General features: G+C 34.5%; 1 protein-coding gene across 1 annotated transcript; it reads right to left on the bottom strand.

The window, feature by feature from the left end:
• LOC144960821 (threonylcarbamoyladenosine tRNA methylthiotransferase-like) lies at window positions 1-27,684 on the bottom strand. The gene is made up of 14 exons (XM_078894179.1): window positions 27,123-27,684; window positions 26,688-26,789; window positions 22,605-22,768; window positions 21,367-21,433; window positions 20,451-20,571; window positions 18,866-18,969; window positions 17,191-17,357; window positions 15,734-15,879; window positions 15,487-15,547; window positions 14,831-14,950; window positions 14,472-14,534; window positions 13,850-13,933; window positions 6,622-6,807; window positions 1-5,242 (listed from the first exon to the last, which is right to left on the bottom strand). Exons 1-14 carry the CDS (start codon window positions 27,346-27,348, stop codon window positions 5,135-5,137), a joined length of 1,719 nt encoding a protein of 572 aa, XP_078750305.1. The 5' UTR covers window positions 27,349-27,684; the 3' UTR covers window positions 1-5,134.
• Between the last annotated feature and the right edge of the window lie 109 nt (window positions 27,685-27,793).

The raw sequence follows: 27,793 nt of genomic DNA, 5'->3' as shown, positions 1-27,793 counted from the left end.
TTTTTCTTTTGTTTTATCAGAGTTCTAAAGCGCTTGTGACACTTTTAGTTCATATCGAGCACTTAGAAAGAGGATAATAAGGAAGTAAAAAGTTACATGTTTACTGCCCTTACAACATCTACAAACTAAGACTTTCTGGATGGGGTTCATGACCTCCCATAGGTGGGCAGGGAGACTCTTAATATGTCTTCTATCCCCCTATATATGTTTTCCAACATGCTTTCTGTCTTTGTCTGGGAATGAAATTACTTGGTTTGTCCAGGTTTTGGCTGGATACCCTGGCTGAGAGGGAAACAGTTAAATGTATAGTTAAGAGTTTTGTGAGATTATATTTTTTTTCTTGTAAATCATCCCTTTTTTATGCACTGTATAACTTTTGTTTTACATAGATATGATTTGTAAACATTGAGTGTGTTCCTCTTATTAGGGAAAAGTGCTTGTGTCAGGACGAGACATTTAGGTGATCTCATAACTAAGTACACTAAAAGTGTGCTCTCGGAATCTACATCTGTTTATTATTTGAACTAATTCCCCCTTTTCTCACTTTTTCTTGGGCGCTTCAATTGTAATTCTACAACTTTTTACTATCCCATTTCCTTCCTTTTTACTGACAATGATATGACCTAAATGTGTTCCAAGTGCCGTAAAACCCTTACAAACAAAGAAACAAACAAACATTTTTTATAATTTGTGTTTGTTTTTATCAGAGTTCTAATGCACTTTTGACACTTTTAGGTCATATTGAGCGATTAGAAAGAGGATAATAAGGGAGTAAAAAGTTACATGTTTACTGCCCGAACAACATACATACTAAGACTTTGTTTATATGAAATGCAAATAGTAAGAACGTTTGAAATAAGGAAATAATCCTCCTCAGTCATCCAGAGAGAAGATTCAGGAAATGGTTATTCTTACAATGCAACACTGCAAAGTGAGCAAAAGAGATAAAGTTGCTTGCTTAATTTAAGAAATATGAGATGTTATAGGTGAGGGTTGAACCTGCATCCTCTGAAAAAAAAAAAAACAGTTTGTCGTTTTATGTACATTCAGTCTTCCTCCTTTACTTATAATGGAGCAATTTCTTTAGCAACAAGTGGCCGAGTGGTAAGGCATTGCATTGACGCTCAATCTGGTCAGGTAATGACAACAGTCGACTGAGTCAATATCACAATACAATGCTAGTGGAAAGAGTCTGTCGCAGCACTGTAACTTCAATGACAATCTTTCAACAGCCTTTCTGACAGGTTTGTCAGTAGTCTAAAAGACCAGATGATCCAGAAACGCTTGTTGCAGGAGAAAAACTTGACATTCGAGACCGCTAATAATTTAGCTTTAGCAATGGACACTGCAACCAAAAATGCAGCTGAATTACATGGCAGTGTAACGTCTGAATCCCTGCTGTCAAGACCCAAAATCGTTTTTCAAAGCAGAAGCTATCTCCCTTCCTCTCATGAGGAAAATCCAACCAAAAACGCTCAGAATGCTTTTTTAGGGATGCCACTTGCAAAAAGTGTGGCAAGTCAGGCCACATACAATCTGTATGTAAAAGTAAGACAAATGAAAGAAAGGTCCACAACACCATAAAACTGGACGGACCAAAACTACATCCAAGGTACACTCGATTAAAGAAGATGAATTTGGCTTAGAAATTTATTACATTACAGATGGGGCATCAAAATTTTAGTACAGTATTTACGTTGAAACAAAAATAGAAATAGATACTGGGTCAGCACTCTTGATCATGACAATTTCCGAGTATAGAAAGCATTTCAAACGTCAACCAACACTCCAGCCAACTGGTATCATATTGAAAACATACACTGGTGAGGCAATAGTGCCACTTGGATTTGTAAATTTAAAGGTATCTAACCCCAATTCAAATACACATGAGATACTAAGTCTTTTTATTGCCCCCAAGGGAAGCAACCCCATTTTAGGAAGAGTGGCTGGCAAAAATTAGACATGACTGGAAAGACATAAAGTCATTGACACCAGATGTTAAGCTTACAACGAAAGAAATAAGAAGTGAATTTCTGGAACTCTTCAGTGAATAGGTACAGTCAAGGGCAATACCGCAACCCTGAACCTCAATGAAGCGGACAAACCTAAGTTCTTAAAATCAGGGACAGTTCCATATGCACTGAAAACCAAAATAGAACAGGAATTGAACAACCTATAAAAACAAGGAATTCTAACAAAAACAACTCATAGTGAATGGGCCAGTCCAATTGTCCCGGTTCTGAAGAAGAATGGGGGAATCCGCATTTGTGGTGATTTCAAAGTCACTATCAATCCAGTACTAAATGCAGAACAGTACACTCTCCCACGTTCGGAAGATATGCTCGCCAAATATGCCAGTATCGAGCATGGTGAAAAATTTTCAAAAATCGATATACAGCAAGCCTATCACCAATTACAGTTGGACGAGTCATCAAGACACATTACCACCATCAATACGCACAAGAGTTTATAGATAGTATGCAGATGACGTCACTCAGGCCTTTGTTATTGTTTTTGCCATCCGCGTTTGTGAGTTGTTCTCTAAACTGTATTAACCAGACTATAAAAGTTCATGTTACACAGAGTTTGTGTGATGGTCCGTTATACTTCCGGATGGCAATGTTGTGAACTCCTTGGCCAAGCGCATTCTATCTATATTCTTATAACCGTCTCGTGTTCAGAATAACCTCAGCACCTGCCATATGGCAGAAGACCATGAACAAAATACTTCAAGGTCTTCCATGTTCATGTAATCAGGATGATGTCATCGTCACAAGAAAAGACAATGTCGAACACTTGAAAAACCTTAGGTCGGTTCTTCAACGTCTGCAAGACTTCGGACTCAGAGCAAACATCGACAAATGCTCATTCTTTCAAGACGAAATTGTCTTGTGGAATAGAAATATCAACCAAGGGTCTACACAAAACACTACAAAATACAAGGCATCGTAAACGCACCACCTCCTGAAAACAAATCCCAGTTACTGTCATTTTTGGGCATGGTAAACTACTACCACAAGTGGCTAAATAACATTGCACAAATAGCCAAACCACTTTATGATTTACTTCAGGTAAATATTGCATTTAAATGGACAAACGCCTGTACTGATGCATTCAATGCTATAAAGAAAATGATTGCATCCGATCAAGTATTCATTAAGTATGATCCAGAACCACCAATCACTCTTGCTTCTGACGCTTCACCTCATGGCATCGGACCCGTATTGTCTCACATTACCCACCAGCAATTGGGAGGAAAGACCTGCGGTACGCATCTCTTACCTTAAACAAGGCTCAACAGAAATACTCACAACTAGATAAGACAGCACTCGCAATAGCAGAGCTGCCAAACCTACCTGATGAGAATGTGTACAATGGGACCTCAAAATGGGGGAGATTTCATAAAAATGGGTTCAATCCTGAAATCGGCGGAAACTAACCAAAATCCACATCAGCAGGGAGTAATGAAGGAAATCTTTCCACACAAAAAATTCAGGTCCACCACTAAGGAACACATTTGGTTGTTTGGGTCGGCTACACAGGCATGCACAATGGCTTTATCATTTAAATTACATTTCTTCTGAAGGTATTCAACCCCTGATTTGAAATATGACACAACAGATTTGTAGAATTTGTCTTGTTGCTCTACATCTAGGTCTTTCTCCACTAATTTTCTACATTTGTAGCCCACATCAATGTCAGAATTTGGAAGCAAGTTTGACTTCTTGGAAGCATCAATTGTTAAGAGGTCAGTATCCGTACACTGAAAATGGGTACAATCTTGGGGGAAATGCGTACAAGTGTACAATCGCTGAAAATGCGTAGAATTCAGCATTTTTTTGCGGTAGGTTGGTAGCTCTGCAATAGTAATGGAGTGTCAAAAAGTTCTACAACTACCTGTGTGGACGAAAATTCACAATGATAACCGATAACTGATTGGTGCCCCCAATCATTCCCTCACATTCACCAAAACACACCACATACACTACAAGAAGTGGTTGTGCTGTTCGAAAGCCAACAAAATACAGTTAGGCGAAAGCAATTCCTCTCATTAGGAGAGATGATTATACAAGGCACTCTGCAGCGACCACAAAAAATGCAAATTCACTAGATTCACAAACACTGTAGTTAGCCAGTAATGCCACCAGGGCAATCATGAAATTCAATCATTAGGATTGCAATTTCTTTGTTAGTTCTTTTATCTTTACATTATAGGTAAATTAGATTCGGATTATCAGCATACCAGCCTCAAGATTAAAAACAATGATGGTTAATTTAGTATTTTACAAGTATTGTTAAGTATCATTAATTATTGTTAATTAATGCGTTATTTTTTTATTATCTAAGAATACTCCCAATAGTCATTGTTAATCGCAGTATGATGATAAAACATAAAATTGTTTGTTATCATTAACATAACTATTGTTACCTATTACAAAAATTAATAATGCAATTCAATCATTAATTTTTTTTATGAAGAGAGAGAGGTGTGGTATCGATATAATTAAAACGTTATTGATGTACAGTACCCATGCTCGGGTACTCAAACACTTGTGCCCAGTATCTGAATAAAGATGGCTTCCTGTTAAAAACAAAACATGAGGTCTTGTCTATTTTGTTTTTTTATTAAAATACATCCAAGCTCAGATGTTATTCTATGCATGACATAAAACAGTATTAAAGTCTTGTACCATCTGGTACATTTCAAATCAGATTCTTGAAAAAATAACACTGAGTAAAAACAAAGAACTTTCTAGTCACTCTTCTGACAATTATCCATGCAATTTTAAGAACTGACATTGTCAGTGACACAAACCACACAGATTTGTGGCATAAACATTTTAAAAATATGTAAGGTGCTTTGTGAATTATTTAATTTCCATTTTGACATATCATTTCATTACAAAACAGAATTTAGAAAATTCAAAATCAATCAATCTGTCTGTAACTGAAATAATTAAGGCAATGAATAATATGTACTCTTCTCACCCCCCCCCCCCCACCCTCCCCCCATTCACTTCCCCCTCAAAAAAAGACTAAATTATATCAAATCAACCCCCTTCACATACACACAACACACACACACACACACACCCACAACACACACTAAAAAAAGACTCTGAAAGAGACTAAATCATGTCCTAAATGACGATATCTTCTGGTGTGTCCTCCAAAGAATGGCCAAACCCAGGGCTGACAATCCCATCCAAAACAGTACTCGAGATGTGCTGAACGAATTGTGCTGAAAGTTAAAGAAAAGAAAAAAGAAAATGGAAAATTATGCATAAATATTATTAATGGGTTTTTTAAAATCCAAATTAAATTGAAATCATACGGAAATGTTATCATACATTCAATACATGGGGGCAAGGTGTTTGATTTCACAGTCAAAGAATTGGGATCGAGTTGCATGAAAGAAGCAATATCTTTCTTGTGAAGAAAGAATATTACTTAATTACAAGTATTTCTTGGTATAGGAATATAACATTGACTAATGTTGGAAAATAACACGAATATGCTATTTAATCTTTTTTTAAAGAAATCAAAAGAAAAAAATGGTGCAAATGAGAACAAAATGGATTCAGTCTTTAAAAAAAAAAAAAAAAAGCTTAACAAGAGATTAAAAAACAAATTAATATCACTTGGGTTAACTAAGACAGTGACTTAACTCAATTTTGTGTCAATATATGATGAAAAAATAAAATTGTCAATAAAACAACAAAAAACTCTCAGGAAAGTGGATGAAAAATGGAGATACAATACATTGGTCTATTTTTCTGAGCATTAAATATCATACACATTCAAATCCCTCTTTGAACATATTGACACAAATCTAGGAATGAGCAAGGAGAATGCTTCTTGACTCACTTAAACCAATGCATGATCACTACGTGTATTCTGATTGGTTGATCTAGTTTTGCAAAGATCAGGGCGAGTCTAAATGAGTACATTGGTTTCTTATCATTTGTAATTGAACAGAGGGGTAATTAGTTTAACTCTCTATCTAAAGCTCAAGTAAATTAAAAATTGAATATCTTATGAGATCTAAAATGTGCTGGCTGTTATTTATCCAGAAATTTGGTCATGACTGGGACTATCATGTTTGAGTATCACTCTTCTAATAAACTTCAGTCTCCATTGATTAACTTCATTTTGCCTAATATATATATATATATACTGATTAATTTTCAAGAAGTCGTTGTTGATCGTTCTCCCATAAAGCTAAGAACTAAATAAGCTGGAACTTCCTGATAACATCATCATGTTCCCCGATAAATTTCTCATAAAATTGTCAATTTTACTTTTTTACATTTATATCTTTTTGGTAAAAGGGCCGTAAAAATGCCCATATATCTAGCATATTTTCCATTTCGTGTGTCATCCAAAACCATGGCTCATTTAAAACCCCGTAACTTTCTTATTCATGGAGGGATTGTAAACATCACAAAGCTTTATGACTGGTGAGATAAAAGCTTTAATTCTAGCTAGATAATTACCTCCAAAGTTGCAACAACAACAAAAATTTCTCGTCGTTGTTAAATAATCTGCCAATCAAGTACTCACAAGCATAAGCAAGGTTGGATCTAAAAAATTTTATAAACATATTTCAGTTCAATTTACCTTTCTGTCCGACAATTCAGTCTCATCCAATCCAGAAATTTCTCCTTTTTTGAGGGCCTGTGGGACTTTGGGCTGTAAGATGTCTTTCTCAGATACAAGTTGACCCTTCATAAAATGTTTTCCCGTCTCAATTATTTCCACTTTCACCATTTTACCCATAAAATCCTCTCGCATTGGGACAAGAACCTGAAATAAATTGGAAAACCTAAGGTAACGACAAGACGAAATTCAATTCTTTAACGTTATCAGGTGTGCTGACGATGAACTTCACAATTATAGATTTTTATCTCTGTACAAATAGTATGGGTTTGGGTAATAATTACAGCAATGGTAGCTAACACACAAAACATTTGTGTAAGCTTGGCCGATTGCAGTCTGTTGGAGAAAAGAGTGTACTGTTCACCTCTGTAACAATTGATTGATTTCAATATATACTACCTTAGATCTCCTGTCTTCTAGATCACTATCTAGACCTGTTTACTTAATATATAAGCAATCATTACAAAGTTGAATGACAGCAATTTTTGTCATTGTACGTGGAATCTTTTAGACAAGAAAATGGAAACAAATGCAGATACTACATTAATTAAAATGTACATTACTTGACAACCTAGTTATGATTTAATTTGTTCAATGTTCTGAGTAGTATATTGAAATGGTATTGAATAATTAAGAAATAAATCTACTCCCCCACAAATTGAAAGACATTACAATCGCATTATTAGGACATCTGAGTAAAAATTATTTTAAGCAAACTGATTTGTCTTGATTAGTAAAGCAATAGAGATGAAAATTGTGACCCTATGCCTCGAAGCGGTATTAAGTCGGGATTTGGAAAACGAAGAAAACCGGTTTTAAAGTGGAAATGGTCAAAATGATCAAATTTCAGTTTTTGGTTGTTTCAGAAGCTACAATCATTTTTCTACATGATAACATAATAATTCAACATAAATATTGACGATAAGTTATATAAATTTAAAGTTTTTAAATGCAACTATCAGAGAGACATTCAAAACGAGAGTTGACTTTCTCTCAGAGAGCCACCATTTCCAAGACTTAGTACTATTAAGTCTTTTCGTACACCAATACCATGTAAGATACCACAGCAAAGGGTGTGTCTTAATCTATCTCAGGGAAAGCATGACTTTTTCCATAATTTCATGGTTCAACCAATAATGAACTTTAAAAACTGTAAACAAGTCTAGTTTTTTTCCCTGACAACCTTAGAAATTTAAATGAATGATTCTGATTGGCTAACGCTCATCATATGCACCTGTTGGCCATTAAAATGCCCGGGCAATGTGTCATGACGTCAGCATGCATCTGTTACATATGTGTTTGTGCATTTTGATACACACCACGGGCTATTATTTCTTTGTCTAGCTCACGGTGGAAAATAGCTTGCATTTTAGTTGTAGAGTACATTGCTCTCACCGACAGTCGGTCACGAGGTCATACTACCTGGTGAGCAGGGGTCAACGAGCTACTGCCAGTACCGTCAAAATTCCATCAAAATGATCAAATGTAATCATTTGTAATTCATTTGCGTTATAATCTTTAACTAATGTTATGTATTATATTATTTCTCTGACACTTCATCTTTATTCTCATGTGATTTCTGTTTCTATGGGATAGATGTACGTCATGTTACAATGAAAACAAAAGACCTCATATTTCAAATACTCATAAGTACACATATACTAAATTGAATCAAGAAATAACACATTTATACAAACACCACCCCCCCTCTAAATCCATAGAAAATACAGGGATAATACTGAACTTTTCACCCGACAAAAATCTTCAGTGCGATTTTTCTGAAACTCATGCAATGTGGTTTTGATTAACAACTTGTCAGGTCAAATTCCCCACCAACCAGTAGAATAACACGTCTCTTCACAGTGCTGACCACTGTTATCATACTAAAATCTGAGAGAGTCATCAAGTAATCATCACGATACTTCACGCTGTTGGTAACAACACAAATAATACGATGCAGGCAATGTTATAGCCATATTTCTGTCATACTCTGAAAAAAATGCCATTTTAACAAATTTGGCCAGAAAACTTGTCCTTCAAATATTGATCAACTAAAATAACCCTCACCTTGTCAAAAACTCTCAAACCTGAGACTTCCTTGCGGTTTTAAGTTTGAGAGTTTTAGTTAAGATGAAGTCTCTGGTTTTAGAGTTTTTGACAAGATGAGGATCATTTTATTCGATTGATATTCATTGAAGAACGAGTTTTCTGGCCAAAATTTAATTATTTTTCACAGAGTACAGAAGAGTTGAAGAGATGCAAACATTAAGAACATCGTGGGATTGAGATCCATTTATATCGTAATATGTGTATTCACACAACCAATGACCAGTACAATGTAGTAATGATAATATAATAGTATAGTGCAGTCGAATGCGAGTACAGGGACTATAATATTATAGTATTATAAAATTATGTGTGGCCAACTTTCATGACCAGCCCAGTTTATACAGACATTTTTCACTCTCTGATTTTAGCCAGTTTTTGTCTTAATGTGAGGATAGTTTTAATGTGGTGGATAGCGACACTTTGGTTGACGGTAGATGATGCTGGCGGTGGTGATAGCAACAACTTATGTGATGCTGGTGGTTTAGGGACGGTAGCAGTACTAGTGCTGCTGAAAATTATGGTGATGCTGTCGTCGGGGCTAATACTTGTGACCATTATCATCTATTAGAGATGTTAATGCTTGTGACGTATTCGGAAACCCCCCCCCGACACGTTTCATTTTTTAAAATTTGGCCAGAAAACTCGTCCTTTAAGTATCGATCATTTAATTAATGACCCTGTTCAATCCAACTCCAGGTTCGAGAGTTTTTGATGTGATGAGAACACGTTTTCTGGCCAAATTTTAAAAAATAGGTGTGTGTTTTTTTAATGTACGGGCTGTGTGATCATGTTGTTGACGTATGGTGTAGTGTATGGGTTGGAGCGATAGTGACGTCAGTAGTAGTAGTGATAGAGGCACGGGGATTGGGGGTGGTGATGGTGACGATACTAGTTGTACGGGGGATGGTGGTGCTGCTGGTGGTCATGATAAAGACGACAGTGGGCGTCAATAACACAGTGAGGTTAAATGATCGGGAACACCACATTGTGAATTTAAATTACATTAGAACTAATGTATGTCCTTCAATCTTCATTTGATAATGACTGGTGTCAAAGACTTTCTACTATATTAAAACAACTATATTCATGGCATCACCATTTAAAACCTATAATAATCGAAATCTTCAAACTTACTCATAATGAAGTTTATTATTTTTATGTAATCATACCACAATTTTTAAGCAAATAATCTTTGACGAACATTTCGCAGTAATTAAATTAAAAATTACGTATGCCAATCACTGGTACTCAGTCGAGCCACTCTACGAAACGAAACTAAACTATGTGTTATAATAATCGCATGACCTAGCAATTTTAACAGTTAATGGAGTTGTGGTTAGAATTTACAATTCTTTTTATTCTATATCTGTGGGTATATTAGATGACGTGTAACAATGGAGAGAAAATGAGGGAAAAGAACAATCATAAGTCACTTATTACGTTTGTTCGCCGGCAGTGACTTTAACCTCGCTGACCCCTGGTCTGGCACTAAGCGGCGTGATGAATCACGCAGGTAGCATGAAAGCTAAAAGGAACGATATGTGGTAAAACGAACAGCCGTGAGCTGCATTGGTTAATGATTGATACGAGGGTCCTTTATAGGACATGCTAAGACATTAATAGGACAACAATTGCCCAATCTTAAACTTACAGAGATGGTTGTAGGATAAACATTTAATTTTAAGTACAAAAGCATAATAGTAAATAGAGCCTTCAACATTTAATGAACTGCCGATGGAAATGCGTGTAACTAAAAAATGAAAAAAAGTTAAATGTATGGATAGGTTTTGTTTTGTTTTTAAAGGTTTTACGGCGCTTGCAACACATTAAGGTCATATCAGCGCCAGTAAAAAGGAAGAGAATGGGATAGTTAAAAGTTCTAGAATTACAATTAAAGCGCAAAAGAAAAGGTAAGACAAAGGGGAACAGGTTCAAATAGGGAACAGATGTAGATTCCAAGAGCACACTATCAAAGTACTTAGTTTGAGATCACCTAAAAGTCTCATCCAGACACAAGCACAGGTCCCAACTAAGAGGAATACACTCAAATGTTTACCAATCATATAATATAATATGTAAACTAAACATAATACAATGCATAACAGAGAGCTGATTTACAAGGAAAAAAATATCATCTCCCAAAACTATAACTATACATTCGACTGTTTCCCTCCCAGTCAAGGAACTCCGGAAAGGATCAGGACAAAACTAAGTAATTTCATTCCAAGACAATGACAGGAAACAATTGGAAAACAGGTATGGGGGGATAGAAGACACAGCATGTACCTCCCTGCCCACTATGGGAAGTCAGGATCCCCCCCCCCCCCCCCCAAAGACACAGCATGTACCTCCCTGCCCACTATGGGAAGTCAGGATCCCCACCCAGAAATGTATGGATAGATAAACAGATAAATAGATAGGTAGGTAGATAGATAGATAGATAGATAGATAGATAGATAGATAGATAGATAGATAGATAGATAGATAGATAGATAGATAGATAGATAGATAGATAGATAGATAGATAGATAGATAGATAGATGAAAAAGAGAGAGAGAGAGAGAGAGAGAGAGAGAGAGAGAGAGAGAGAGAGAGAGAGAGAGAGAGAGAGAGAGAGAGAGAAGTTCGTTTTGTCATGCTTTCTTTGTATACTGAAGAAGGGGGAGTTTTTTAGACAATCAACAATGTGGTGAACACTAAGAAAAACTTGAGAGATTCAATAACATGTTTACATGTATGTCATTACACAATAAGCCCCACCCCCTCCTCCTCAATCTGTCATCTGACTCAAGATGGAAACAATGCAATGAATAATTTGACCAGCCCATTTCTTTAATTGCAATCCCATTTATCAATATGTTTCCAGTTGATTGACTATGACTTACTTTGAAACAAAATGCTTTATTAAACTATCCCTACAATTCTTTGCTCCGCCTCCATCCATTTCTTCATGTCTACCTCATTCTCTCCGTCTCCCTTTTGTTCCTTTCACACATACAAACACACACACACACACACACACACAGAGAGAGAGAGAGAGAGGGGGGGAGAGAGAGAGAGAGAGAGAGAGAGAGAGAGAGAGAGAGAGAGAGAGAGAGAGAGAGAGAGAGAGAGTTATACAGTCAGGCTTCAGTCTTTACTCTATTTCCCTCCTGCCCTCTTAATGCACAAGCAGTATCTCTCGCCTCCTCTCTCGCTCCTCTTTTTCTTTATCTCTCTCTCTCTCAAACACACACACACACACACACACACACACACACACACACACACTACAACCACCACCACATTTTCATCACAACTACTACAATCACCCACACCACATCATCACTACAACCAAACCACGACATCATCATTACTATTACAACCACCACCACTACATCATCACTACTACTACTACAATCACCCACACCACATCATCACTACTACTACAACCACTGCCACTACTACAACTAGAACCACTACCACTACCACCACATCGTCATCACTACCACTACTACTACTACAGCCATAATCACATCGTCATCATCACTACTACTACTACTACTACTACTACTACTACTACTACTACTACTACTACTACTGCTACTACTACTACTACAACCACCAACACCACATCATCCTCACTATCACCATTACTAGAATTACTCCCATTAGGTTTTGGAGCTTTACTTCATTTGATATAAGGAAACTTTGGGGTTGTATTTGACAATGTGTTTATATATCATAATACAGTTCTAATAAGTTGTCTTCTTCTCTTCTTCTTCTAGGTTCCATGCCTGGTCCAGGCTTCGGATACTGCATGAATTATCTCTCTCCATTCCTCCCTGTCTCTTGCTTTTTCAAACAGCTCTTGGATTGTTAGGTTGGTGAAGCCCTTCAGTTGGTCTATGAGTGTTTTTCTTTGTCTCCCCCGGGCGCGTTTACCAGGTATTTTTCCACAACTTGCCAGGTATTCATTCTTATCTTTCCTTACTGAATAAGTTGTCTATACAATATTTAAACACAATACCAAATACCATCCCGATTCCCTTTTCTTGTGCTGAAATTCCTCTTTCGGCATTGAAATTCCTCAGAGTGGTGTCTTAAATTCCTGTGAGTCAAATTGAAAATTGGTGTCTCTGCAAACTTTTCAATGCCTGTATCTAAGGAGTTATCTCTGCCCATTGATTTGACTGTCCGTGAAAACGGTGCCTCACTTCAAAGTCGATTTTCTCAAAACTTAGTTTTTGCACTTGAAACGGTCATATCTCGGCAATGAATAATCAGAATTTTATCAATTTGGTATCAAATTTTAAAGCATAAAATAAGCAATGACTGGGTATGAAAAACCCAAAATTGAAGAATCCGACTAAATACCGTTTCGAGGCGGAGGGTCACAATTATCCATTTCTTTCCCTCTCTCTTTGAATCTTATTGTATTTAAAATTGTTTAGCGAGATATTTCAAACTGACAGTATTCATAATGGCTGGAATCAAGTTGTGAAATTTGTTTACAGGGCCTTCCATGGAATCATGGAAGAATATTGAATTATAAGAATTTTTATCCTTTTCCTTAAATATGAATGAAATATTTCCTTCGGAGATTTGGTCATTCATTTAATCACATATATACAAAGGCACATAGAATAAGAATAATTGCTTTGAAAATCCATAAATCAAACTTTATACAATATGGGATAGTAAGAAATAATAAAAAGCAAAAGGGATGCAATGTTTGTGGGTTCCAATTAAAATTTTGTAATGAGCATCTTGAAAAGTTACTACCCTTAATTTTAAACATTCACTTAACAAAGACTGTGAAATTGATTATTATTATCTATATGACCCCCTAGTGTAAACTGATGCTAAAAAGTTAAATTACGGCCAAATTGAAAAGAAAAAAAAATATGAACTGTGTTGCTTGCCTTTAAAGAAATAATATCTATTCACTTCAACTTGAACAAAAACATGTCAATGTACTCAAATTTCATAATTACGACTTAAAATAAATTTTTCAACCAATCATAATACCAAAATAGGCAAAAAATCACAAAATAAATTTCATTTATTAATATCATATATGTGAAAAATATGAGGCTACCTGATCATAACACTTGTTGTGGCCAACATAGTACTGTCTGTCGTGAGATATTTCCGTCACCAACACATCTTGAATGTCACCCAACTGAAAATAAATGAAAACAAAGATTTATAGTATTTAGCAGCATGAATCATAATACAAAATGAATTTTTACTCTCGATTCTTGAGCAAATGTATGCTTTGATTTAATAATGGTTTGATCAAGCGGAATGTAGCAGTAATAAAATCAAAGCCCCTTGATTGGAGCAGCACAGCAATGGAGACGTTGTTCAAAATAAGTAGGCTCCAATTTTAACGTTTTTGCAATAATTGACATCTCTGCTATCAGCTGAGATATACGGATCCCATAATGGGATATAAACTGAAGTAAATAAAAACAAACAAAATAAAAAACCATTAGATTCTTACTTTGGTCATGCTGGTCAAATTGTTAGAAGTTAATAAATGACATGAATATCAGAAAAAGAATTATAAAGTTGCTCAAACTGTATATAGGGTTTTTAAAAATAATAAATTATGAAGAAAAAAAAATATCCACAGATGTGGAATTATTATAAAAATTCCCATATCCGAAAATACACTCATCAAAGTTTATTTAACTGTCAAAAAATAAATTCCATACCTTGTGCGTGTAAGGATGATATGACTGGAATAACTCGGACACTGCCTTGGTTCTTTTTTTCACCTATGCAATAATTAGAGGGAAAAAAAAAAAAATTATAAGACGATTAGCACAAATATAATATTCAAAAAATGTCTTGTTTCAAATCTGAAGTGTTGCTTAGAGCCAGGTGTCAAGCGAAAAATTAAAACCTGAAAGGAGTGTAAGTGTTCATTTTTTTTATTTTAAAAAACAAGAATCAGTTTTTTATAAGGGAACAGTGAACGAAGAGTTTCCACACATAAATCATCACCTCAACATCATCATTATAATCACCACCATCATTGTCAGTAGCAGCATTATTTATTTTGTTTGCCTACCTCTTTTGCTGGAATCTTGACCATTTTAGCAGCAGGAGTACCAGGACGTGGGAAAAACTGGTTGATAAACAAACTGGCAAATTGGAATTGCCGGACAAGATCCATGGTTTCCTCAAAGTCCTGTGGAGCATGGGTTTTTTTTAACCAAATAAATGTCACATTGTTCAAATATGCAGGTGGTAGCTAATAATCAAATTTCATTTGAATGGCACTTTATTTATCTTAAGTTTTACTCTTTTTGAGGGAGTATGAATGCCTGTGTAAGTTTTATAAAGTAAGAATAAACTATTTTTATTTTTAAAATGAACATAAATTTTGTCTTTTCAATTATCTCTTCTAAATCAAAACTGAGTCATAAGTTGCCACGGCTATAATAAACAAAAATAAAGGATCTTATCTTATATAAACAAAGTTTGGTGTCAAAGCCTCTTCAATGCACACGAATCCATTAAAAAAAAAATGTGCAGTTGCCTTCCTTAGTTTTGTAGGTTGTAATAATCTGGACACATTCTTTTTTTTTTACCCAATAAAAATAGTACAAAGGAATAATTATTTTTAAATTTAAGCAACTTTAAAGGCACATCCCTTTAATTTCTTAAAAGCATAACCAAAGAAATCCTTCAGTCAGTTATTCTATACTGTAAAAAATGGGGTACCTCATCAGTTTCTCCTGGGAATCCACATATCAAGTCTGTTGCTATGTTGACATTTGGCACCCTGTGATTGAGAAACATAAATAAAAATGAATAAATATCGAGGGTGTCCAACTCTTGTCCTAAAGACGAGAGAGGGGATTTTTTTTTTTTTTTATTTAAAAACAAAAATGCCTAATCTAATTGACTTTATGACAACAAAATGAAACAACAGATTTGATTATCTGTCTTTGAAATCGAATATACTAACTTTTCTCTCAAAAATTCAACAATCTGTTTGAAGTCAGCTATGCAGTATTCCCTTTTCATGTCCATCAAGACACTATCAGAAGCTGACTGTACAGGCACATGGAGGAAGGAATAGACACGTGGATGGCAAAGAATCTTTGCCATTTCCTAAAAAGAAAAAAAGAAAAAGAAAACAATAGAAATTATCAATACAATCAAATACAGTTATGGTAAACACAATTTCTTCTTGAAAGCAATCTCTGATCCAGACAAAACAGTACAATTTCGTTTTCAGGGCTGCCAATTCAGAGAGCACAAATTTACTTAACTTATACGCAAAAGACATCAATCGACCCCTATCTGAACACTGGACTCCAGTAAAAAGACATTTGAGGACTTACTTTTCAATAACTGACATGATATTATAGTTAAAGATAACAATAGGTCAAGAGTGATTTTCCTTTAATACTTTTATCCTGGTGCTCACTGGATGGAAGTTCGTTATTCACACAGTGATGGGAAAATGTATGAACATTTTAAAAAACTGAATTCCTGATCCCAACAAAACAGACTGCCATAAATAAGTTGAGGATCACGATAGTCAATTGATAGAGCACTGGACTTGCATGCAAAAAAAAGTTGAGTAGAGTAGGATTTCATTCAGGCCCCAAGCAGTAATTGGTAGCTGGATCTGTTAGATCTGATGGAAAGTACTGTGCAATAAACTAGAATCCTATCCTAAGGGTAGCAAGCAATTACTAACATCCATTTAATGCTACAGGTTCAACTCTAGCTCCAAAGGGTCTGAAATAATAAATAAAGCAATAATAAATTAAATAAACTTTATCCATCCATGAGGATGAATCTGAACAAATCACTGATGAATCATGACCTAATTAATTAATTAATCAAAAACAGGGGAGGAGAAAAGATCACTAGTTTTTCTTTTTTGTTTTATAATAATTATTATTAGATGTATATAATTTTGAATGAATGCATGAATGCTTTTTGAATATTGATATAAAAAGTAGATAACTTGATTTTAATATATAAGACTTAGAAAAAATAAATTGTGATAAAACTATATTTTGATAGGCCGGTAATATCTTAAAACATGTCTACTACAGCTATAATTATATCATTTAAAGGTAAAATGGATGACACTTTAAAATCAAATATTCACAAATGAATTCTAGTTATTAAACAAATAACTTGTCGACTCAATTTTTTATATCATGACTCACATTTGTGAACCATTGTGTCAACCTTCATGAAGCAAAATTAGTTAGTGTCAAAATAAAAAGAATTAGGGGTCTTTGTTTGTTTTATAAGTTTAAGAAACAAAAATCTCTCTCTTTCTCTTCAATGAAAGTATTCATTTTAACTCAAATAAGATTAAAATTTAATAATTACAACATATTCATCTAAACTGATTTGAGACGATTTGTCATATTTCCACATTCCGTAAATCCGACCCACCTCTAGGTGCTCCATGATATAAGGAGGGTTAGTCATGCCAAGCCTCATCATGGCACCTTCTGGAATCACTTCCACCAACTGCCATAACAACTGTGGCAGCGTCACACCAAAATCTTTGCCATAGGCTCCAAGATCTTCTGAAGTCAACCAGAGTTCAACCACACCCTCTGAAGAAAAAAAAAAAAAAAAAGGAACAATAAAATATTTTTAAAGCACATTTTATGATCGTCCATCATTGCAAAGAAACATGCATTACTTTGTAATTGAAAAGACTGTGCACTCATGTTATAATACACCATTTTAGCACATTATTATTAATAGTTTACAATTGTTCTTATCTACGCATGAATGTTTAGGACTCTTATATCTTATATTACAGATTGAGATATAAAGAATGACAATATTTTTCAAAATCTAATGTTATTATCCAAAATTGTATTCTTAATAATCAGCCATTTGTTACACAATTGGGATGAAAATTAAAATACTTTCGACATCTTATAATGCCAGAGTTACCATGCTTCAGTACATGATGTCGGAAAATTTGGTCATAATTTTGGACTCATGTCGTGTCTTATAAAATTTGCGTACTAGTTTCATTCAGTGATATCTTTAAATTCCATGCAATTTATATGGTCCTTGAGGTTTTCTTTGTGTTCTTCAGAGAGGTCTCGATTCTTTCAATACAGAGATATACTTTTGATAACATTTATTCAATAATTTTGCATATACGGTATTTTAGGTCATAGTTTAACAAAAGAAAAATAAAAAAAGGAAAAAGAAATAAAAAAAGGATTTACTTTTGATGATAATTTTTGGTGTCGAAATGCCACAATTGTAACAAATTGAAAACGAAATGTATATGTTTATGTTGTGTATATCGCACATGTGAAAGAAAGAGAGGAAGAGAGAGAGAGAGAGAAAGAGAGAGAGAGAGAGAGAGAGAGAGAGAGAGAGAGAGAGAGAGAGAGAGAGAGAGAGAGAGAGAGAGAGAGAGAGAGAGAGAGAGAGAGAGAGAGAGAGAGAGAGAGAGAGAGGAGAGAGAGAGAGAGAGAGAGAGAGAGAGAGAGAGAGAGAGAGAGAGAGAGAGAGAGAGAGAGAGAGAATGAGAGAGAGAGAGAGAAAATAAGTAGGAGTGAAATATCTGTTCAATGTTACAGTTATCATTTAACGTTATAACAAGTGTAACTAAATGACAAATTGCCATATTTATGGACAATAAAGATCTATTATTTTTATTATGATTATGATTATTATTATTATTATTATTATTATTATCCCATGGTTATTCATGCGTTATTGGTAGGAAAAAACTCATAGGGCATGTGTATTTTGACTTATAATCTGCATCTGACCATTTCGTTTTTTAACCTTGGGCAAAATTGTTATTTAACCCCCAATTTGCTCACTTGGGCAGCATGGGTATTTCCTGTTGATATCAGACAGTTGTTTGATGTATTATGCAACATGGTGAAAACATCTAATGATGCCGCACAGAGGGGCTTAATTTTTTTAAAATATTTTTTTTTAATTGTTTTTCAGATTTGCTATAAGCCTCAATTAATATAGTGTCTTTTTTTTTCCTCTTCAATCTATATAATACTACCTTTTCCCCCTTTAATTTGATTAAAGGAATTGTTTAAAAAATGGATCTACTCAATTAAAATCTATTTACCGGTGAATGACTGCCTGGCTCTCTCCACAATATCTTCTGGTCTGTAACTACCCAAATCTCCTCTTGCATGTTTGGTCTTACAGTATGTACATTGGTTTAAACATCTGAAATCAACCACAAGGAAAATGTAGTGTTATCTGTTCCATTTAAGTGGCTCATCACCTCACTATCAATATCACAACTTGAAAATCAAAATGATCAAGATGATAAAATTTTGTTTTTCTCCAATTTAAGAAACTCTTCAATAGCACATCTAAACTCGACTCAAATCTCATATTTTTGGCTATAAATTCAAATTTAAGTATAAATATCCCTCTGGAATAACACTGTTTTAATAATGTGGGAATATATATTACTGTGATCAAATAAAAGCAGTGTTGAATTCAGGAATAGTGCAAAATATGACCAACCCAAAGACACTTTTAAATCCAAAGGAGTACGAATATCAATATATGTGAAGCGTCAATGAATAATGTAAGGTTGATATTCAAGTTTTCCCTTTCTCAAAACAATTACTTTTCTATATCAATTTTGGGATAAATGGATTGTCATGCTACTGTAGAACGAACTTAAGTCTCAATGGGAAAGTAGCTAAAGAAGACCATGAATTTATTTATTTTAAAACCTGTTGCTAGACAACAATACCCAAAAATCAAAATGTTATACCATTAATTTTTTCAGTTTCATATACTAGAGCCACTAAATTGTTTAATCCATATTTTGGGAACAAGCCAACTGTGTCATTGTATATGGCATTTCATTAATATTTGTTTGATGATAACAAGGCAATGATTTAATGTGGATGGGAATGCTACAGCTTGCCACATTACAATGGTCAATAAATAAAGGTGGCTTATATGCATTTGTGTCATGTTAAAGGTTCACATCTTGAAATTGCTATGTTGACTCACTAAAATATTGCTAAGGTTCTCCTGACTGAAAATTAGTAGACCAAACCATAACATTTAAAACGACTAACAAGGTCAAAACACGCAGGATGCTATCTTGGAAGATAACGCAGGGACCAGTACCCACAGTTACTGAAGCCTTAAAAATGCTGTATGTTGACAGAACCTATTTTTCTCATTTTGGCCAGTAAAAGTTAATATGTCACAAAACTTTTATCCCAGGGCTAAAATGATCCCAACAAGTCAAAACCTAAGGCTCAAAGGAAGTCCTTTGGTAGAATACAAATGAACAGCATGGGATTTTTTTAACCAATGGATTTTATTTTTTTTTTTTTTATTGTTCATCTAGTATATGGTGTACACATGCCAACAGCAGTAAATTTCATCAGAACTTACATAAGTTGGACTGTATATATTTCAGTTCAACTTTTTTTCAAATTACAGAACATTGTCATTACCATACCTCATTGTTATTGTAGAAGAAAACCCTGAAATGACTTAACTGCAGCCCTTTGGTTTCCATCATTCTATGTTAAATCACATTGAAATAGCATGTCAACGTCTTATCACAAATTTAATATTTTAATGATTACAAATATATAAAAGTGCGTTTGATAATCAAATTACAGTCATTTCTTGCTCTTTTGATCAAAAGTCGTGAAAATCAAGAGGTTTACCCTGTATTGATTGCAATGATTTCTATCACAGGATTTCTCCTAATCTTTGGAAGATTCAGTGACGCTCCACCTTGTTTCTTTCCAGACATTTTCTTCTGACCAAAAAGTCGAACAGAGTTACCTGAATCGATGATGACGATAATAATAATAATAATAATATTAATAATAATAATAATAATAATAATAATATAATAATAATAATAATAATAATAATAATAATAATAATAACAATAATAATAATATAATAATAATAATAATAATAATAATAATAATAATAATAATAATAATAATAATAATAATAATAATAATAATAATAATAATAATAATAATAACAATAATAGTAATGACAATAATAATAATAAATATTTATCATCATTTTCTAAGCAAAATAAACATTAAAAAAGATGGTTCAGAAAAACAAAAGTAAATTCTATCCGTGTATGTTATGAATTAAATCCTACCTGCAAACCATAAACAATTTTTTTTTTTAAACTAAACCAACCAAATTGGTAACAATAAGTTGGGATGTAATTTGAGGTTTTGTCTTACTACCTTGTTAGATCCAAATTAGCTCAGGTTATACAACGAAATTGTTGTGTTTTCAGAATTGGATTATGCCCTTCTGCTATGGCATCAGTAGATACTGTCGCCTAGGTATACCATGAAGGAATGAAGATAATCCATCAAACAAGACGTCTGATGTCAACAGGAATCACCCATGTTGCACACCCAAAGTGAGCAAATTGGGGGTTAATAATTTTGCACAATGAAAAAAAACGAAAGTGCCTGAAGCCGGGTTTGAACCTGAGACCTTCTGAGTAAAGTTCTGCCACTTTGCTAAATTGGACATTTAAATGCTTTTTCATTATTTTGTGGTGTCATTTATTGTGATATTGCACATACATTATTAGTTTACCTTTAAATGTCTCCTCTACTACCTCCACCACTCTGTCAATCTGTTGCACACCAACAACACTTAGGCCCTGAAATTGCAAAATGAGATTGAAAGATTAGTAGAAAATAGCCATACATCAACAAAGAGTTGATCTTTATAGGGGTTAAGGGGTGTCTGGCTAACTCGATTGTAGAGCACTCACTTCATATACAAAGGGAATAGAATCAAGCACTCCAGTGTGAGATGAGCTGGGTTTTTTTCCTTGACCACTCAATACTGATTGGGAAGCTGGATCTGTCAAATCTGGTGGAGAGTACTTATGAGATAGACAAACACCCTATCAAAATAGCAGCAAGCAACCGCTATTGTCAATTTTGCACTATACAGAAACCATGGAAGAGAATTCTTAACTGACGCAGGCCATTTTTTTTTTTTTTTAAACAAAAAAAGTTATGTAAAAATGTGACGGAAACGTAGAATACTCGAAAAATCTGGCATCCTCGTAATGTTATCTGACATTAACTGGACTCTATATGATGAACTTAATTTTTGATATCTAATCAATATTAGGGTGTCCACCGAAGTCCACCAGTAAAAAATCCGACTACATTTTCGATGTGTTTTTGTCCTAATCTGATCAACACTTCCCATAAAAAAATATAATTTAAAAAAAACAAGAAACAAAAATACCTATATGACTTGTGCAGAAACTGTTCCCTACTACAGCTCCTCACATAACAACGATAAGAACAATTAGGTAATCCATGGATTTCCCAAGAGACCACAAACTAGCACTGACATGTCGCTTCAGTTCAGATTCAATCAAACATTAATAATCTCCATAAGAATAGGATAAATTCCCCTCCTCCTTTACAAAAAAACAAACAACAAAAAAACAAACGAACATCTCAATTTAAAATGTTTAAAACAATATCATCATCACCACCATCACTCTCTTCCCATCCCCCACCTCCTAAACCATAGAAAGATTCTGGGCATCAAGAGACTTCCTCGTTTAGTTTCATTATCACATATTCCTTGAAATTAATTAACATTCTCATTTTTTCAAACCAATGTTAAAATTTTCAAACCACAGAGCTGCTCTACCGACCAAATCCAACTTTTCAGACCAAGGCTTTAAAAAACTACTAAAATCAGACTTTCTGACTTTGGTGGACACTCTAAATATGTCAAGATAAAATATAAATAATTTCTTTAAAATGATCGATGTACCTGAATAATATTTGCCAAATATTTACCTCCATGTACTCAGACTTTTGTTGCCCCTGTGGTACACAACCTGCTAGGACAGTCAATTTGTTACTGGATTTTGCCTCAGTGATGTAATTTCTGAAATGGTCTTCAGCTGGATTCTTTACTGTGCAGCTATTCAAAAGCCATAAGTCGGCTGCATCTTTATCATCTGAAATCAATTCAAAAAGGATTATAATTCATAAATTTTGATGCTCAACAATTCCATCACCCAAATTTTGATTACTTTTGATCAAGATCTGTATCGTTATTCATATACTTGAAATGTACCAGCTGTTAGTATTGATAGTCACTCAGCTACGTTACTTTATTTTTCTCGAAGCAACGGTAATGAAACTCAATTATGAAATAGTAAAGACAAAAAAACGCCATTAAGTCAAGAGTTGCATTGCTGGTTTGTTTTGTTTTTGTTTTCTGCTTGAAAATGTTAAGATCTGATGTCAGTCTAGAGCAAGATTGATTCTCTTAAAAATGGCAATATTGTTTCCCCGTTTTAAATTTGACTTTTTCCCCCTTGCTTTTCTATTTGAACTTAAGATAATTTTTGTTTTTAAGAGAGGTGTGAAAGAAAGGAGAGGCTTAATTCAAGTTTACTGTTTTCCTAGGAGATGTGAACAGTAAACAGTAACATACAGAAAGTAATATAGCAGCTTCAAAAGAACAAAATACTAAACACATTTCAGGCTCAAAACTTATTCACAACAGGGGGGTAAAAAATGGCAATGCAGTAACATTATCATGAATCCTAGACGTTTACTCATGCCATTACGTAGGGGGTCCCAATAGCTAAGTTGGTAAAGCACTCACGTGACACGCAAAGGGACCAAGATCGATCCCGAGTAAAATTAAGATTTTTTGGACATCCTCCTTCCCCCCCCCCCCCCCCTTGTCCAAATGGGTAGTTGAATTTGTTAGAGTTGGTGGAAGGTACTTTGCAATAGACTAGCGTCCTATCAAAAGGGTAGCAAGCAATTTCTATTGTCTGTTTCATGCATTAGAAACCCGGATAAACTCTAGCTCCATGGCTCTGAAGGATTACTTTTTTACGTAGATCAGTAATTATGATATTCTATGTTTTTATGTTTTTAAGGGTTTTACGGCGCTTGCAACACATTTAGGTTATATCAGCGCCAGTAAAAAGGAAGAAAATGGGATAGTAAAAAGTTCTAGAATTACAATTAAAGCACCCAAGAAAAAGTAAGACAAAGGGGAACTGAGAACAAATAGGGATGAGATGTAGATTCCAAGAGCATACCACCAATGTACTTAGTTTGAAATCACCTACAAGTCTCATCCAGACACAAGCACAAAATCCAACAAAGAGGAATACACTCAAATACATACCTTATACATTCAAAATAAAAATAATAATACATAACAGAGAGATGATTTACAAGGAAAAAAATATCATCTCCCAAAACAATAACTATGCATTTGACTGTTTCCCTCCCAGCTAGGACTCCGGCCAGAGCCAGGACAAAACCAAGTAATCTCATTCCAAGACAAAGACAGAAAGCATGTTGGAAAACAGATATAAGGGGATAGAAGACACAGTATGTACCTCCCTGCCCGCTATGGGAGGTATGATATTCTACCTTTTATAAAAGAAATTTTTGACCCAGTGTCTCATTATTATGTATGGATCGACCAAGACCAGAAACATTAATTTATAGTCACAAATATGAAATTTAAATTCCAGAAATTATGGTGAAAAATAGATATACAATTTCTCACATTAAAAAAAACTCATAAACTCAAAAAAGCTCATATCCTTATCGTTTTAATTCTACATTCACTTATCAGGATCCTAATCATCCAGGCACTTAAATGAAAATTCATATTTTTCTAAAAACATTTTCAAAACTAATTCCTAGTCATACCATGCTCATTAAAAATTTTGTCTCTAACCCAATTAGGATCGAAGCTATGACAAAAATTGTGCCCGAAAGGGGCATATTTATGCAAATTTTTGGCACCAAAAAAAAATGCACATTCAAGACCACTCTAAAAATAAAACTATAAGAAGGAACTTAACCAAACTTGGTGGAATCAAAGTTGGAAGCATAATTAACTAATTTATGTTAAAAAATTACACTTCATGTTTAACCTCCACGATGCAATATTACATATTTGGTGCTGAGAAAATGTCTGAACAGGGTCAAATGCTACCACGAGATGCAACTCTGCCAAATTATGACAGAACTGAACAAAATTAGATAGGAACATAGTGCAAACCCACAATAATTAGATTATGTATGAAAACGTAAAAATTGTAAAGAATTTCTAATTATTAAGCAATATTACATAATGTTTTGCTTTTAAAAAATGACAAGCCGGAGCCAAATGACTCTCAAGGCGTCGTTATAGAAAGAAATTAACAAAATTACATAGACAACGTGTATAAACCTGTGTGATCAGGAAATGTGAAAAAAAAAGGCATTCAATTACAAATTTTCATTCATTAAATCACATTTTAGATACAGAAAACAGCTCACCCTGTAGGGAAATGGCTCTAAAATTGTTACTTTTAAAAAACTCTTGCAAATGATATAAAACCCCTAAGAATCAGCTACTGGAAGTAAATGTTTTATTCTATTTAATTTTTAATTAATCAAAAAATCTGCAAAAATCCTACAGCACTTGGCAACATTACAGTGTGTCCACCACAGACTAAGGATTCTAGTAATACTATGAAATTCCATTGAACAATATAATATATAGGCCTGTAAATGGTTGGTGAAAAAATTGTCGGAACTTTTTGAACACGCGAAAATAGACACAACAGGACAAAAATATGGACACAACACAGATATGACACGTCAATTGTCTAGTCAAATCATGTCACTTTCCCCTACTTGTTTATCACGAGGTCCTTATTTTATGGTATCAAAAAAAAAATCCCAATTATTTGAGGTCCCAGGTCTGAGTTAGTTGTAAAATGAAAGGAAGAGAACAATTCCTACCCTTTTGAAGGATGCGTATCTAGACATCTAGTGCTCGACACGGGAAGCTGCGCATCTTCGCTCCTGTTTGTGTTAAATGTTTACGCTGATTCTTTCGTTTATTTGGATTAATTCTTATAGAAGAAGAAGAAGAAGAAGAAGAAGAAGAAGAAGAAGAAGAAGAAGAAGAAGAAGAAGAAGAAGAAGAAGAAGAAGAAGAAGAAGAAGAAGAAGAAGAAGAAGAAGAAGAAGAAGAAGAAGAGGAAGAAGAAGAAGAAGAAGAAGAAGAAGAAGAAGAAGACGACGAAGAAGAAGAAGAAGAGGAGGTGGCGCGGTGGTGTGAGAGCTTTCGAAGAAGAATTATTTCGCATTATTTTTTTATCCGTCTCACATCGGGACGGAACCAAAGAAATAAAGAGACTGAGAAATAAGAACCGGAGATATGCATGTGTGTCAGTAGCAAAATAGAGAGAAACCTTCCGGTCCGGTTCGACACACTTCTGTGTGTTCGTTATTTACTGACTATGTGTGTGTGTGAAGACGAATCGCGCGAACTTCGCGACCTCTCTCTCGCTGGCTGTGGCACAGCAGCCAAGCAGTGAATACATAAACGTCTAGCGGAGCGTGTAGGTGGCATGATAATATTATAGCTAACTGATAGATGGCATGTTTTGTCTTTGATGCGACAAATAAAAAATTTTTTTTGTTTTGTTTTTTTAAGTCGGCATTTGAAAAGGAATAAAATCTAATTTTTTCGAGGAACGAAATAAAAGTCTTTTATTTTCTTTTTTATCGGTTCTGTTCTTTGGCGTTACGAATTTTATTTTTACTATTATCTTTTATTTTTTTTTTTTAGCACTTATAGAGCAAAATCGTACTGTCGGAAATCCAACAATAGACGGAAGATTTACAGGCCTGTACAGTGTGACTGAAATAAGGTTAGTAGGCACCACAACTAGCTACGAATATTTCAAAGAAAAGAAATCAATTCAATTTGATCAGCATCTCAATTCAGCTGTCATACAGGTGAATGAGAAAATCGTGACATGATCTGAGCCAACCGTTTACTTACGTGCCTAATAATACCATATTGAGATGGTGGGTCACAATTAATCTTTATATTCAAACCTGTTATTGTGTATCCATAAGCTGCTAGTTGTCCAGCCATATATTCACTGTCTGAGTTGTTGTGTGAACATCCCCAGGTCTTCAGGTAAATTTTTTGCGTTCCTGAAATCAACCATAAATTTCATTTGAGAGAAGTCTAAGTTCAGATCTATAGGTTCTCATTAATTCGTGGAAGGAACATCAAATTAGACATGAAATTACTGCTCTACTTTATAAACTTTTGTCTTATTTGACTTCATCCTCACTTATAGTATTATATGTATTCCCTCAACAACCAAGAATTAAAGCTAATAATATATTAAAAATTAAAAATCATTTTAACTTTCTGGATTTGATTCAAAAGTGATCAGTCCAAAATAAATGTAAGAAGCAAAATGCACTTCTCAATTCTGCAAATAATCAGAATAATCACAACATCATTTTATATATACTGACCTGGTACATAACTATCGTGATGGTGCGTCTCAACATTATTGACATTTTTGTTTTTCGATGAAACCGATTTTCGAACCCTTGCTCTTGGGACGATGTGACTTCTGTTCCCGATACGCTTGTCGGACAAGTCGTCATAAACAATATCTTCAATGTCGTCGATACCATTGTCACATATAGAAGTCATATTGGGTTGTGTCTCTGTTTGGTCAAGTTCGGGAGACGGCATGGTGAAATATATTTACTTTTGTAAAAGTTCTATCTAGCCTAGATATCTTATTATTCAGTACAACAAGAACAAAAAGTTTTAGAAGTAAGATTAAGAAGTGCCTGACTCTGACAACTCATGGATAGTGACTGGCGTTTGTCTTTGAAGATTTACGGTATTACCATGCTGAGTTTATTTTCTGTAAAATCATACGAAATCTTCGTTTGTGAATTACTTATTGCCAATAATAATAGTATCTAGACGTCTATACTGTCAAAATGGAAAGGAGGTGGTCAATGGATTTCACCGTGCGTCTGAAACTGAAACATAGCAGACATGTTTACAACGGAAACGGATGCAACGCGTGGAACGGTGGCACGTAAGTGAAACTTTTTATTTGACTAAACATCCGTTCCCCGCTCTATCATCATCATCATCATCATCATCATCATCATCATCATCATCA

Source organism: Berghia stephanieae, chromosome 1, assembly GCF_034508935.2.
Source record: "Berghia stephanieae isolate SIO BIC M18660-M18661 chromosome 1, UCSD_Bste_1.3, whole genome shotgun sequence".
NCBI classification, from domain to species: domain Eukaryota; kingdom Metazoa; phylum Mollusca; class Gastropoda; order Nudibranchia; family Aeolidiidae; genus Berghia; species Berghia stephanieae.
Note: the sequence above shows the minus strand (reverse complement) of the source record. Positions and strands in the feature narration are given on the sequence as shown.